The sequence below is a fragment of the Bos indicus x Bos taurus genome, chromosome 1, assembly GCF_003369695.1.
Source record: "Bos indicus x Bos taurus breed Angus x Brahman F1 hybrid chromosome 1, Bos_hybrid_MaternalHap_v2.0, whole genome shotgun sequence".
In the NCBI taxonomy this organism is placed as follows: Eukaryota; Metazoa; Chordata; class Mammalia; order Artiodactyla; family Bovidae; genus Bos; species Bos indicus x Bos taurus.
This window is the reverse complement of record NC_040076.1, coordinates 140360848-140374660: the sequence shown is the minus strand read 5'-3', so window position 1 is coordinate 140374660 and position 13813 is coordinate 140360848. Positions and strand designations below refer to the sequence as shown.

Below are 13813 nucleotides of genomic sequence, written 5' to 3'. Positions count from 1 at the left end.
TCTAGTATGTGGGGCTCGTTTCAGCAGCTCGAGGACACTATCACAGCTTCCATTTGGGGAACTGTGTATCTCTTGGTCCGAATGACCTCCATGCATCAGAAAGGGGGGGAGCACCCCTCTTTGACCGCTCTCCTTACTCATCCCCATCTCCTTTAGAACCCAGCTCAAATGCTACCATTTCAGAAATGCTCTTCTTGATCTAACAGAAAACAGAGGAGCCTCAGACCATGTAATTAGAATGATGATGCTCCCCAAATGAGTATTATTTCTTATTTAATATCATTCAAGTGGACACAAAAGCAGCTTCTTTGACTTTGTCTCTCTTCTGCTGAGAAAGCTGACCGAGAGCAGTAGGAGGACAGAGTGTGTATGTGTAGGGGCTTGTATGCTAAGTCATTTTAGTTCTGACTCTTTGTGACTCCATGGACTGTTGTCCGCCAGGCTCCTCTGTCCATGGGGTTCTCCAGGCAAGAATACTGGAGTAGGTTAATAGTTGTGGCGCATGGGCTTAGTTGCTTTGCAGCGTGTGGGATCTTCCCTGATCAGCGATGGAAACCAGTGTCTCCTGCATTGGCAGGCAGATTCTTTACCACTGAGTCATCAGGGAAACCCTGAAGTATGTTATGAAAACACTGTGCAAAGAGAGCTTGGTGCTCTGTCAGGCTCATTCTGCACTGTTAACTGACTCAGTCTGCTGCAGATGCATTAGCTGGACAACCGCAGAGGGTTGACTTCATGGAATTTAGACCAATGTGTTATAAACCCTTTTGAGTTGGGGTCTTCTGTGTGGTGTCACATCAATAAAAGGACACCAAGTTGTATTCAAAAGCAGAGGATAGTAATATTCTTTAGTCAAAGAATGGAGAGATGGAAGCAAGCTCTAGAACACACAATTTCCCAGACAGGCTGTGGATGGGGCGTCTTTGTGGAGTTGCGGTCCGTGGAGGGAGGGGCAGAGTCATCTGTGGTCCTGCACAGGCCTGTTGCTCACGGCCAGATGCGGGTGCAGCATCTCTGCACACGACCCGTTTCTGCCATCCTGAATCGAGGTGCCATGTGCAGTGCTTCTCCACAGGGTGCCTGGCCAACTCAGTGGCTGGCTGCAGTTCCCTGCTGAGAACTCTAATCTGATGTGTTATTCACAAGGCCTCTGCACTGGGCACTCTGTCGGCCAGTTAAAACTAGACTGAACACAGAAGAAGAGGTTTGAACTTATCTCCTACATGCCATCTTATTTTCCTCGGGGGACCCCAATGGGGTTTGCTGGTGACAGATACTCTTGCCCTGGGATCCCCCTTCCCAGAGAGGCTTGTTCTTGGGGTTAAATGCTCTGTGGTTACCATCTTAAAAATCTTTATCAGTTTTAGAAAGTAATTTTATTCCTGAGCTTATGGCTCTCCCACCGTTCTGTGTCCTGTCACCTCCTGGAAAGGTTCTAGGCTGCCCATCAACCCCCCACCCCCTACCCCGTGGTGCTTCTGGCCTTGATCAACCTCCACCTCCCCATTGGCAATCATTCCTACTTTCTGATTAGGAGACACTGGGTCATGCTGGAAGAGCAGACTTGGGTTGATGCCTGTAGTCTATGGGTTGGGCCTGGGTACCACACAGGGGGTGCTGACGTTGGGCATTTGAATCAGCATAGTGTTTTAGGATGCTCCTCCCCTAGACCACCCTTGCTATGGCATATTCCACATCGAACTTGACCAGGGCCACCGCCCCCCCGCCCATGTAGATCTGTCATCTGATCTGCACAACTATAGGAGATTTGAGTGCTGTCCAGCATGGAGATTGCAGTCCCTTGGGGATCTCCTGTCCACCCCACACTGGGGCAACAACCTGCAGGAAAGGGAGGTGGACTTCCCCCTCTGCTCTGATGGGGGCACAGCCATGGGTCCAGTGAAGGGTGGTGGATATGGGCCACTGGAACTTTTCTGAGTCAAATGCACTCAGCCGGGACTATTCCTGTGCCCAATGGGGTGTGGCATTAAATAAGCAAATAAAAAGCTTTATATTTATCTCTTTAAATAGCACCTTTTTCCTTTTGGTAAAAGAAGCCCTCTCCCCCCACTAACACCACCATTTTCATTTGGCACTAAACCTTGCAAATTATGTAGCCCGTCTTGCTCCCAAACTCAGTAATAACCATGGTTATCATTTATCACAGTGACCACTTGCTAGGAATATGTCATCAGATCTGCACAACTATAGGAGCCAGGAACCTTGATAATTTCCTTTCTGTATGAGGATGAGGCCCAAGTAACGTGCACAAGCCCCACCCAAGTCAGGTAAGTGGCCAAGCTGGGCTCTGACCCCCAGTGTGTCTAACCCCAGTGCTGGAGTGCCTGACTGCTAAGGCTGAATGAATGGAGCCTCACAGATGGCTGCGATGCAGTTAAGAATCTGTGAATTGAATGAATGGATAGAGGAGGTGGATGCAGGAATAGAAATCACCCCAATACCTGCCTTCTTGGACTGTGTTTAGGAGAGCCCAGAGTCTGAGCACCCTGGGCCTTCGAAGCTGGAGGACACTGGGGAGTGTGGCAGGGTGCAGGGCTGGGCTGGCGGTCCTGAGTGGGCGGCAGCACGTGACCACCTGCAGCTGCAGAGCGATGGCGAGCGAGCAGCATCACTGGCTCTGCTGGCCCTTCCTCATACACAGGGCCTGGCCATCTTGTGCCCAACTCTGGTAAAACACCATTTTGTTTCTGCCTCACCATTTGCTTCTCCTGTTATTTTGTGAGCTGTTCTAGGTGTGCTGAATTCCTGTTTGTGTTTGGAGGAGACCATGGAGCTTAGGCAAAAGGTACACAGTGTCCAGGAAACCCAATTCATTTCCCACAGGACTGCCCTCCCCAGCTCAAAAGATCCCCCTCAGTCTTTCTTGCCTAGCCCCTGAAATTCTACCTTGGATCCTAAATTGGGTGCGTTCAAACCCTGTTGGTTGTTATTTTCCCAAGTGATGGAATATGGAAGTATGCCCTTTCTCAAGATTTTATTTAAATATTATTATGACTTCAACCACCTACTGAACATTCAGGAAATGTTGCCATATTGGCTTTTCACACTAAAGTAGAAGGGATTATATGTTTGGAATTACTCAGATTATCAGCAATTTTAATCAGGTGGTTTTTTTTTTTTTTTTCTTTTTGGCACCATTCGGAGAGCAAAATTAGAATTGCCTGTGTTTGTAGTCTACTATGTATTTGAGATAATTAAAAATTAGCCCGTGAAACCATAGAGATCTTTATAGTAGCAGCAGGATTGGAAAGCTGCATTCCCCTTTAGGCAAATGAACTGGACTTTTATGACAGTAAATACGAAAGCGAAATCCAGCTGCACATTTTATTAAAACTGCCACCGTTTCCTGGTCACCTCTGCTTATCTGGCAACCTTCGGGAAGAGTCACCTCTGGTCATATCTTATTAGCAACCGGCAAGAAAATAACTAAAAATAATCGGCTGTTGAAATGAGTATTTAAGCCTCGAAGACATGCATCCTGATGACTGTGCGTGACTGTGCGGTGGCTGCGCTCTTGCCGGTCCTGCCTCCAGTTCGGTTCCACTTCTCCGCTGCTGCTTTAAGACTGCAGAGCGCCCCAGCGGCCAGAGGCAGGGGAGGGGGGTCCCCGCTCGCCTCCGCTCCGCTCGCTCCTCGCCCGCCCGCCCGCCCGCCTCCCAGCCAGGGAAGGTTAGCGAGGGATCAATGTGATTCGGGCCGCAGGAGAGGAAAAGATGAGCCTGCCCGCCCGCCTGCTGCCTGGATGCGGAGGCTGAGGGCCGGCGCACGGGAGGCCGCTTGCTGCGCAGTCTGGGCGCCGGGCGCCCGGGATGAGCTCACGCCCGCGTGTGCGGCTCGGTCCACCTGCCGACCTGCCGGCGGCCCCCTGAGCTGACGGCGCACCTGGGCTGCAGCCCCGCCGGCCCGCTCTGGCCGCAGCGTTGGGCGCGGCGCCCGGGAGCAGGTGTGCAGGAGCGCGGCGCGCGGCGAGCGCAGCCCTCGCCCCGGAGCCCGGCCGCGCCGCGTGCCCGGGCGGCTCGGCAGCAGCGGCGGCGGCGGGCGGGCGGCGGCCCCCGGGCGGGTGGCGAGCGAGCGGAGCCGGGCGGAGCGCGGGGGGCGAGGCCGGCGCGGCGCTCGCGGGAGGCCGGGGAGCAGCAGGGGCATGTGGATACTGGCCCTCTCCTTGTTCCAGAGCTTCGCGAATGGTGAGCCTTTCGGTTTGTGATGAATTTTATTTCTTGGATGGACCGGGTTGTGGGGGGAGTGGATGCATGGACGAAGTCTCTCCCTTTTCCTCCCCCAACAGGGTTGACATTTTCAGGCTTTTATTTTTAAGAAATATTATTTATATTTCTTTGGGGGAGGAGAGGAAGCAATGAAGAGAGACGGGGGAAAAATTGCTCTGTAATCATTTAAAGGCGCTTACCTAGCAAAGTGACAGCTCGAGCTAACTCCTATACTAGCTAGCTGCCTCATTCAGAATAAACCAGGTTTGGTAAGAAGAGAGACGGTAGGATGGCCACTTGGACACCTCACAGCCTCCAAGGGACATGGCATTCCAAGTGCAGGCAGGTGGAAGGGTCATTTCAGAGCGTCTGCCTTCAGATTCTAAGCTTTTTAAGCTTTTAAAACATGTGCTTTAATTCGGCTGCAATTCATCTCCAGCAGCAAGAGAAGCCTTTAAGAAAGATCTGTCCTTCTACCCGCCCCCGCACCCCCCCCCCCCCAACCTTCTTGGTACTACAGAGTCCCCACCATCATTTATGTAAAAATATGCACTGATAAGCATTACATCATCTGAAATGTTGACAAATTCTGCAAAACACCTGTATAGTTGTATAAATGAAATCCGTGACTATTGCAAATAGCATTCCTTTCCTTATACCGATCTGATATTTTATCTTGAAATGCTTTCTTCCTGGATATTTGAAAAGCTATTGCTCTTGACTGAGTCAGATCCAATTAGCAAGTGTGACTGCACCTTCAGTCGCCTGTCACCCTGTAAATATGAACTCGCATGTATGAATGGCTTCCTCTCATTTGGGAAGGAGAGGAAATTGTTTTCATTTGGCATTGCCTGGGAGTAGCTACAGCTGAAATTCCCATTTCAAATTTCAGAACACAAATCTGCATAAAATGTATGACTTGCTGACAGTTAAAATTAAACCATTAAGCAGACTCCCCTACCCAGAAGGGAGGAAGTGGGAGGGAGGGGGTAGAAGGAAAGAAAATCTCGCCCTTGTGAGAAAATACCAGAAGCCAAGGGGAGCCTGGAAGATTCTCCTGAAAGATGCACAGGGCAGCTCTGAGTGTCAGCTGCATTGAGGTGCATTTTCTTTGCCTACCAGGATAGTACTTTAAAAATCAACACACTGACAGGCCAGGGGAAATGCATAAACTTTGTAAAATTAAGGGGAAAAAGGATGACTAAGAAAAGGGAAGACTGTGAGAAGGGAAGCCTGAAATTAACGTTAAGGAGACTTCACTCTCTAATATCACCTAAAGCAACGTGTTCAAAACTTTCATGTTGAGATTTCCTAGCAGGAAAGAATTGCAACAAGTTCTGACATGACACCCATCTTTCCCAGAGGGCACTATGCCTCCTCTGCAGCCTCGCGGGAATTTACCTAGGGGGATAGATCTGCTGGAGCTAATGTGTGGTGATGCATGAGGAAAGGCGGCCCTTTCTGCTGCTCTGCCAACATGAACTCAGGGAACACAGAGAAATGCTCACATACATGTTTCAGAGCCACAGAGCCCTGATGGCCTGTCTCACCTGTCAGGGCATACACCCCTGGGGTTCCCCAGAAAGGCCTGGGCTCTGGGATGAAACATCATTTCTACCCTATTGGGAAGTATGTATTCCAGGATGAGCAAAGAGGTTGTGCTTCTGATTGTCAGTCAATTGGTATCTGTTCTACAGTTTCATACTTATACATGACAGAAATAGGTCTGGTGCTGTCTCTGAGACAGAGATGCTGAGATGTGTGACTTTTTTTTTTGGAATTAGTTTTACTAAAATAATGAGCAAATTGTATAAAACCTCAAATAATCTACTTGGTGGACAATATGTACAAAGGCTATGTAAGTGCATTTATATCGAGTCTTATGAGCCTTATCTTCTTACACTTTTTTCAGGACCCTTAAAATTGATTAATAATCACCATTATTGATACTATAATGAATACACATAGATTTCACAATATGAGACATAGACTGTACATGCAAATGAAAATTTTACTTTGCTGTATTACATGTTGTGATCCAGAAGGATATGGAATCTTCTATATAAAAATGGCCCTCTCTTTATAAATGAGGCATTAAAAAAAAAAAGGCCTGACTGTAGAGCTTTGGACTCTTTCATTTGTGGGGGGAACTAACTTTAAGGAGTTTCAAGGAATGATGTTCAATGCATACTGTGGAAAGGATCATAAAAATATATAGTCATGTCAAAATGAAATAAGAGTCCAGTTTGGAATGATGTTTGTTCATAGGACCATATTTCAAAATGTGAAATTAAATGGTTCTTACCTAACTGAATGAGACTTGAAAAACATTGAGATTTTTTTTTTAAATGACTGTCATTTTTTGGCCTACCTTAATTTAAAAAAAAATTCTAAATGTATGTGATAAAAGATCTATGAATTCTAATAACCAGAACCGATTACTACTAGGTCTCAGGCATCAAAATGTCTGACATGATTTAAAAAAAAAAAAAGCCTAGTTGTGAAAGATTATGCAGTTTGATATTTTGGGGTACTCATAAAATAAGCCCACAGTGTGTCTGCATGTTAACTATAGACAACAACATTTTTCCTACAGATGTAATGGAATGTACATTTTTTTTTTTCTTAATGAAAGCATCATTGCTGAACAGGCTGCAGACAGTATTGGGGGTAAAACAGAGAACAGTCCCTTCATGGGTTAAACCCTTGAATGAATTACCTCACCTGATCAGGTGCAGTCATCATGCTTTAAAGCAGACAACTTGTCCCAAAATGTTCTGGAAATACTCTGAGGGAGCTTCAGCTACAGAGCCAGGGAAGGGGGAGTCCCTATATGTAGATACATCTCACAACCTTGCCTTGGAATGGGATCACACTGCATTGTGTCTTATCACAGTTTCTCTTGGCTTTAACCCTGGGGAGAACATTCTAGTTTACTGTTCTTGTTAGACGCATAGGTGGGCCTTCAGACAAGCAGAATAATGACTAATAAGCAGATTTATTCTGTATAATACATTTTTGCGAGTACCCTTGTGTCTCTGTTGTTAGGTACACATATGTCCCTGACAGCATCTTTTTTCCTGAGCCATGCGGTACGGGGCTTTGCCATTTTCAGGGAGCTTGTGGAGCTTAGAGACAGTGGGTGCTGGGGAGAGAAGGGTGTTTGTCAAAGGGCAAGTGGGCTCTGCAGAGCCTTTCAGCAGCCCCTGTCATCTCCACAGGGAATTATGGACCAAAAACTTGTATTTATTTAAATTTAGGAGCAGGCATTTATGAGTGCAAATTCACCTTCAGGGTTTTAAGTTGATGTTTATTTATGTAAATATGCAGAAATAAGAAAAAAACATGTTACCAGGTGAATAATTCCAGGGCTTCCTCCTCATCTCTCTCTCCCATTTTTATTAAGCAGATTTAAATTCTACCCAAGAATTATACGGTTCAGAAAAATTTTCTAGGTCTCTTGAGCTTGTGTGCCCCTACAAGATGCCCTACGTGGGAAAACAAAATCCCATGCAGACCTTTATTAAATGCCAGCCAGTCCTTCTCTACTTCTTACTGTCTCCTGGATGTCACTTCGGTGTGACTGCAGTTTGGTGCTGCCTCGGAGACTCAGTGACTTACTGGGCAGAATTGGTAGGCCGATCCGGGAAATAATGGTGACCGAGGGGGGAGGGGAAACCAATCTAAATCCCTAATTCCTGGACCTCCAGGTAGCTGTCAGAGTGCTTTATCATTGATGTGTCTGGATGAGATGCAAGGAATATTTCCTAAGGAGACTCAGTGCAATGGGCCCCGAACCTTCATGTAAAGCAGAGAGGGAGAGCGCGCGCGAGAAAAATAAATAGGGAAGGTCATTTTATAGGGAGAAACCTAAGACTACAGCAGGAAACTGGAAATTGATGTTGGAAAAAGAAAACGGTGGATCGTCCCAGTGGATGCATTCATAAAATCTACGGCATCCAGATTTCACAAAATGAGCTGAATTCTACGGCTGAGATTATGAATGCGCCTCATAAATAATTAATAGGCAGTGGAAATAATACAGTTAGCATTAGGTAGGGCAGAGTAGTCGGCACGCCCCCCTGCCGGGTCTCAGGGGGGGTCTCGGCGGGGCAGCGGGGAGGCCCGTGGCGCTCGCTGGTGGACGCGGCGTCTGGACATCTTCGCGGCACCGCCCTGCGCTCACGCGGGCTCCGGGGACTGGCTGCACCGGCGGCCGGGGAAATGGGGAGATGGCGAGGTGGTGCTACCTGCATGTCAACTGTGTCCCTGCCACAGGACACTAGTGGGCGGCAAACCTCACAAGACTGGTGCGGCCGCCTTCAGCCGGGCAGACGCAGGCTCCTCGCCGCCTCCGAGGCGCAGGGCTGAGCGCCGCGGCCGGAGCCTTTCCTCCCCACGGCATCTTAAGTTCGCCTGGTCCAGCCTCAGCGGTCCGGAGTTCAGCCCAACAGGAGCAATAGATGCGTGGGCTACGGCCGCCGCCGGCGAGGCAGGGTCCGCAGTCTTTGTTCCCAACGTTCCCCAGGAGGCCCGTAGCAATCTACTGAAACCCAGGAGGTGCAGAGAAGCAGGGAGGCGGTGTCCGGACTGGGAGGGGGGGCCGCGGAGGGCGCGCTCGCATCCCCCTCCCCTCCGGCTTCGCGGGGGAGCCTGGTCCGCGAGCGCCTCCTGTCGGCGGAGGTGGCCGCTCGGGCGCAGCAGCGCGCCTGATTGGCTGACCTTCCAATGTCATTCCGGAGGCGTCTCCACCGCCGTGTCCCCGCTTCTCCCCTCTCCACCCCGCCTCCGGGTGCTGGGGACAGGGGTGAGCCCGGCACGCCGCTCCTCTGCAGTCCGGCCATCCCTGCTGACCAGGGCTCCGAGCCCAGCACCCCCCCCCGCCCCCACCCCACCTCGCTCCACCAGGCACACTGGGCATCACCTGTTCGCCTGGACCGCGTGTTAACTCTTCACAGTCCAGAGTACCCAGCACAGAAATTCTCATCTTAAATTCTCATCTTATCTCTCCTACCCCTCCCGCATACTTATGTTCTGTTCCTTAATGTTTGCAAAATATGGCAACATTCAGATTTGCATCCCCTTGCTGAATTTACGGGTTAAGTAAGATAAGACATGAGGATGGAAGGTTCCAGCAGCCCGACTTGTACCCACTGTGCAGTTCTGAGTTCCTTCGGTCGGTGGCTCACGGTCCACCCTCGCGGTGCGAGGGCAGCGCCACCCTCAGCTGGTGCTGATAACCGGTTTTGGGTTCAGAGGTTAGATAGCATCTGGTCAGGAGGTTCAGAAAGACTGGATTCAGAGACCTGCTCCCCCTCCCCCTCAAAATTAGATTCCTGCATTATGCTGTTTCCTGAAACCTTGGGCATTTCCTTGATAGTGTCTAGGGTAATCTGGTAATCTGTAAGTCTTGTTTATTTCGTGCTTGGTTGGCTAGTGTCTGCCTCCCTTACTGGAATGCGAGGCTCCTACCATGTCAGCGTGTGTCCTTAGCACAGCGCAAAGTGCTTGCAGGGTGACTACAAACAGATGTCCATTGACCAACAGAAAGAAGGGAGAGAGTGATGGGCAGAGCTTTCTCCCCTCCTCCGATCCCTCTTCCCTCCTGTCTGCCTCTCTCTAATGCCTCCGTCTGTCCGTCTGTCCTTCCTTGCTGTCCTTGTTTGCGTCTGCTCTCTCCGCATCTCTAATTCTACTGTATAAGCCACGATGAGAAAAGCACTAAAGCAACAGTGTGGATTGCTTGGCTTCTGCCATCTTGTCTGATGTACTGACTCCCTGGCTTTAGAAATATTTATTTTCTAAAACTGCTTCTGGGGCATTTTCTTCTCTTTTCCAAACTGGATTCACATTTGGAATATGGGATAGGACCTCATCACAGTTACGTACCAACGATGTAATTACGTTAGGTGCTCTTTGTGACCTGGATTGGGTCAAGTGTCACAGAAAATAAGTCAATAAATGCATCGGACCCCTTGTTCTCAAGTGTACACGGCTAAGTGGCACGATTCAAACATCCTATTCGAGGTTTAAAGCCCTGTCGCATTCTGAAAGCCAGTCAGAAACATCAAACCGACACATAAGTTTCCCTAGGGGTTCCTGGGAATTCATTTCTCCATCAAAGAGCCACCCAGGACATCAAAACGAAGCTCAGCTTCTTAGGCCTTAATCGTCTTTAAAAAAATCACATTACTGTTTTCTTAAGCATTCTATTGATGTATGGGTGTCTGTCTCATCACTGTGTTTTTTTTCTTATTTTGGAGCAGAACCAAATGTAAAAGTTGGTTCCTTTGTCAAAGTAACATGAAAGGAATATGATTTAACGTTAAAATTGCGATTTGTATTCCAATACAAGAATAAAATTAGGTGTCCTGGAGATTACAGTATTTATCATTGTTTGATTTTTTTGGAGATCTGTCTTTATCCTATATTTATCAATACTTATAATTAAAAAAATCATTCATTTGGATTAATTTTGGGTCTTTAAGCCTCCTGTGTTATATAAATACATATCTTGGCGTAATGGAGAGGGATAAATGGGGCTGACAAGAAAGATGATGAGATAAGAAGAGGGAAGAGGCTACTACATAGAGAGAAAAGATGACAGGGATTAATGAATCTTGCCTGCATCCCTATTTAAGTTATTTTTACGCAGAAGACAGTGAGTAAGATTTAAGAGTGAGCAAGCAGTCCTATTTATAGGAAGCTGTTTTAAAATGCAGCGGCTGGAAAAGCGAAAGAATTGAAAACGTGAGATCACCTCCATAGGAAATGTGGGCTTCCCTTACCTTGCCAGCACCTTAGAGACTTTTTTTTTCTTTTGGAGGGGAAAGTAAAGCACACCAATCCTTGCAGAAATATTGAGAAATTGCTTTGAACGAGTTCAAAGCATTTCTTGAAATGCTCTCAGGACTTCAGTCCATGTCAGACTTGGGAGGTGGGGGTGGGGAGCCAGTATCTGTATTATTTGGAAACTGAGCTTGGGTAGGTCGGAACAGAGGAATGAAGAGAAGGGAGCATGTTGAACTTGCAAGGCTGCTACAGATGCTTACTTCGCAGTGAGCATCGCCTTTTTTGAAGATGCTCAGCAGCAGAGGATAGAAGAGTGAATCCACATGCATGTTTAAAGGAAAGCGATTAAGAGAAGTGTTCACGTTTAGGATCTTGTGATTATTGCAGGCTCCTCTATGTTAATCAGATATTACATTTTTGAGATTTAAAAAATTGTGGTATATACTCTTCTAATTGGCCAGTCCAGATGGGTTCGGCCGTGTCATGCAGGCTGACTTGATTGACATTAACGTTCCCAGACAAAGACAAATGAACACACTTGCTCTTAGGAATGAAATACTCTTCCTTACTCAGACTGCATTTGTTCTGGGTAGTATTTTGGTTTTACTAGCCCCAAGTATACATTGTTTTCTATTAATGATAGAATCCTTGAATTTGTGTTGAAATGCTGCTGGTTTGTAGATAGGTTGAACATCTGAACAAAAGCCAGAGCTACCCCAGATTATGATACGTGAAAGGCATTATTTTTTTTAATTTTGTGAAGAAATATCTATGCAGTGGGGATATTTTGTAGCCCATCTTCCCAGACTATAGAACAGGCAGGTTTGATGAGGTGATAGAAAGAGGCTTGAATGAATTAATTGCAGATTTTGGTTCATATGAGCCTTGCCTCCTTTGATATTAAAATGGTGAACCAGGGAACAATTTTAAGCTTGGCTTTACAGAAAACTTAAGGAAGCCTTTTTGTTGTTCACTGTGCATTAATATTAATACTAACACAGTGAAGTCAGTTTATAGTTTTTTTTTTTTCCTGGATACCTGAATCTCAAATTATTGGATGCTTCTGCAAAACAACACTGGTGGTAAATAACACTCTCAGTGAAGAAGCCGATGACCTCAGGGTCCCCAGGCATCGTCTCCATCCTCATAGACTGAGTGATGAACCAGCCTCTGTGCGTGGCTCCTGGTCCATTGGATGCTGACCGAGATGGCCTATGTCACACGCTGTGGAGCTATGTCGCTTGAAATGGCTGAAGGCAGTGGAGACTCTTACCATTGATTCCTTTTCCTAATATTGAAGAAAGCATTGATTTTTCTCATGAGACCTGTTTTATCACTCATCACAGGGACTTCAGGGCGATGGGTAATTTTTTACAATTATGTTGTAAGAGAAAGGCAAAGCATGAAGATAATTAGAACCACGGCAATTTGCTGTGTTTTTAAATTTTACTTTTTTTTTAATGTATACCTGAGCTCTATTGTGGAAGCCTTTGAGTAAACACACTTTCTCATTAGGGAAACTTGAGACTCATTTCTTCTCTCCACTCTAGCCCCACTGTGGCATGATTTGATCTTGAGTTCCCATAAGACACCCCAAACCCCAAGTCCCAGTCTGCCTAATTACCATGTTTATTTCTTAATATCAGCTGTAGAGCATTTTTAATAACTGATTTGTAGCTGCCAGGGTAGAAATAATGATGCTTTGTAATATTACGTGGGAGACTTCAGGAATGAACTGAAGACCCCAACGGTAACAACCACAATTGACATTATTAGTGAAATGAGCAACCTGACTCCATAGACAGGGCATGGTAGTGTTTTTTATCACCCTTCCTGGACCTTGTCACAGCTGGTTCCTGCAAAGGGTAGCCATTCGTCTAGTTCTTCGGCCAGTGAAAGGAAATGTGTAAAACATATGAAATGCTCTCTAAGGTACAGAATTATTCTTTCATAAATGATTCAAGTTGCTAAAGCCAAAGATGGCAGGTGCCTCTCTGGTACCTTGACATGGGGGCAGAAGATGAGTAGGGTGGTGAATTACCAGTCATGTGCGTGCGTATGTTATGACTCACCAAGACCAATAACTATCAAATCTTTGGTGGCTATTGTTTTACAATAGGCTTGGTGGATATTTTTATGTAGAAACGAGGGTAGAAAATTTTTGTTTGACGTATTTGTTTGGTGTAATTACTTTGATCAGTAGTTGGTTCATCTATGTCTGATGAGATCTCATATCACTGAGCACCACCCGCTCTGACTTGGAATCACAAGAGACCCCTTCTTCTCCTCCCACCCACACTGCCACATCACTCTGCCACCCCATCAGTGGCGATGGGAAGATGAGAATTCCCTGTAGACCTCTGGGATATCAGGTGCCTGGAGGCCATGGAAGTTAAGGTTTATGGGAAGACCGAGCATACGGAGGAAGGGACTCCCATATCCAGACAGCAGTTTTGTGAGTGGGGAGGAGAGAGCCATGCTGACCGGAAGCCAGTCTGTGGATGCCTTGAACCATGTTCCAGTTTATGGTGCCTCCAGGCCAGGATCAGGGCTACTGGTTCTCAAAGTGCAAGTAGGCTGGGTCAGGGAGGAAGTTTGGACATTTCCTAGATGGTTTTTCTCCCACGAGCCTCTCACTGGTTTGTTGTTATCATGGCTGTTCAGTCACTCAGTCATGTCCGACTCTGTGACCCCAGGCACTGCGGCACTCCAGGCTTCCCTGTCCTTCACTGTCTTCCAGAGTTTGCTCGGATTTGTGTCCTTTGAGTCAATGATGCTATTCAACCATCTCATCC

General features: G+C 47.1%; 1 protein-coding gene across 1 annotated transcript in view; it reads left to right on the top strand.

Moving 5' to 3' along the window:
* Positions 1-3502: 3502 nt before the first annotated feature.
* DSCAM (DS cell adhesion molecule) overlaps positions 3503-13813 on the top strand; it is an 859941-nt gene continuing 849630 nt past the window's right edge. The window contains 2 exon segments of the mRNA XM_027551145.1: positions 3503-3848; positions 3915-4205. Coding sequence (XP_027406946.1) covers positions 3503-3848; positions 3915-4205 — 637 coding nt within the window.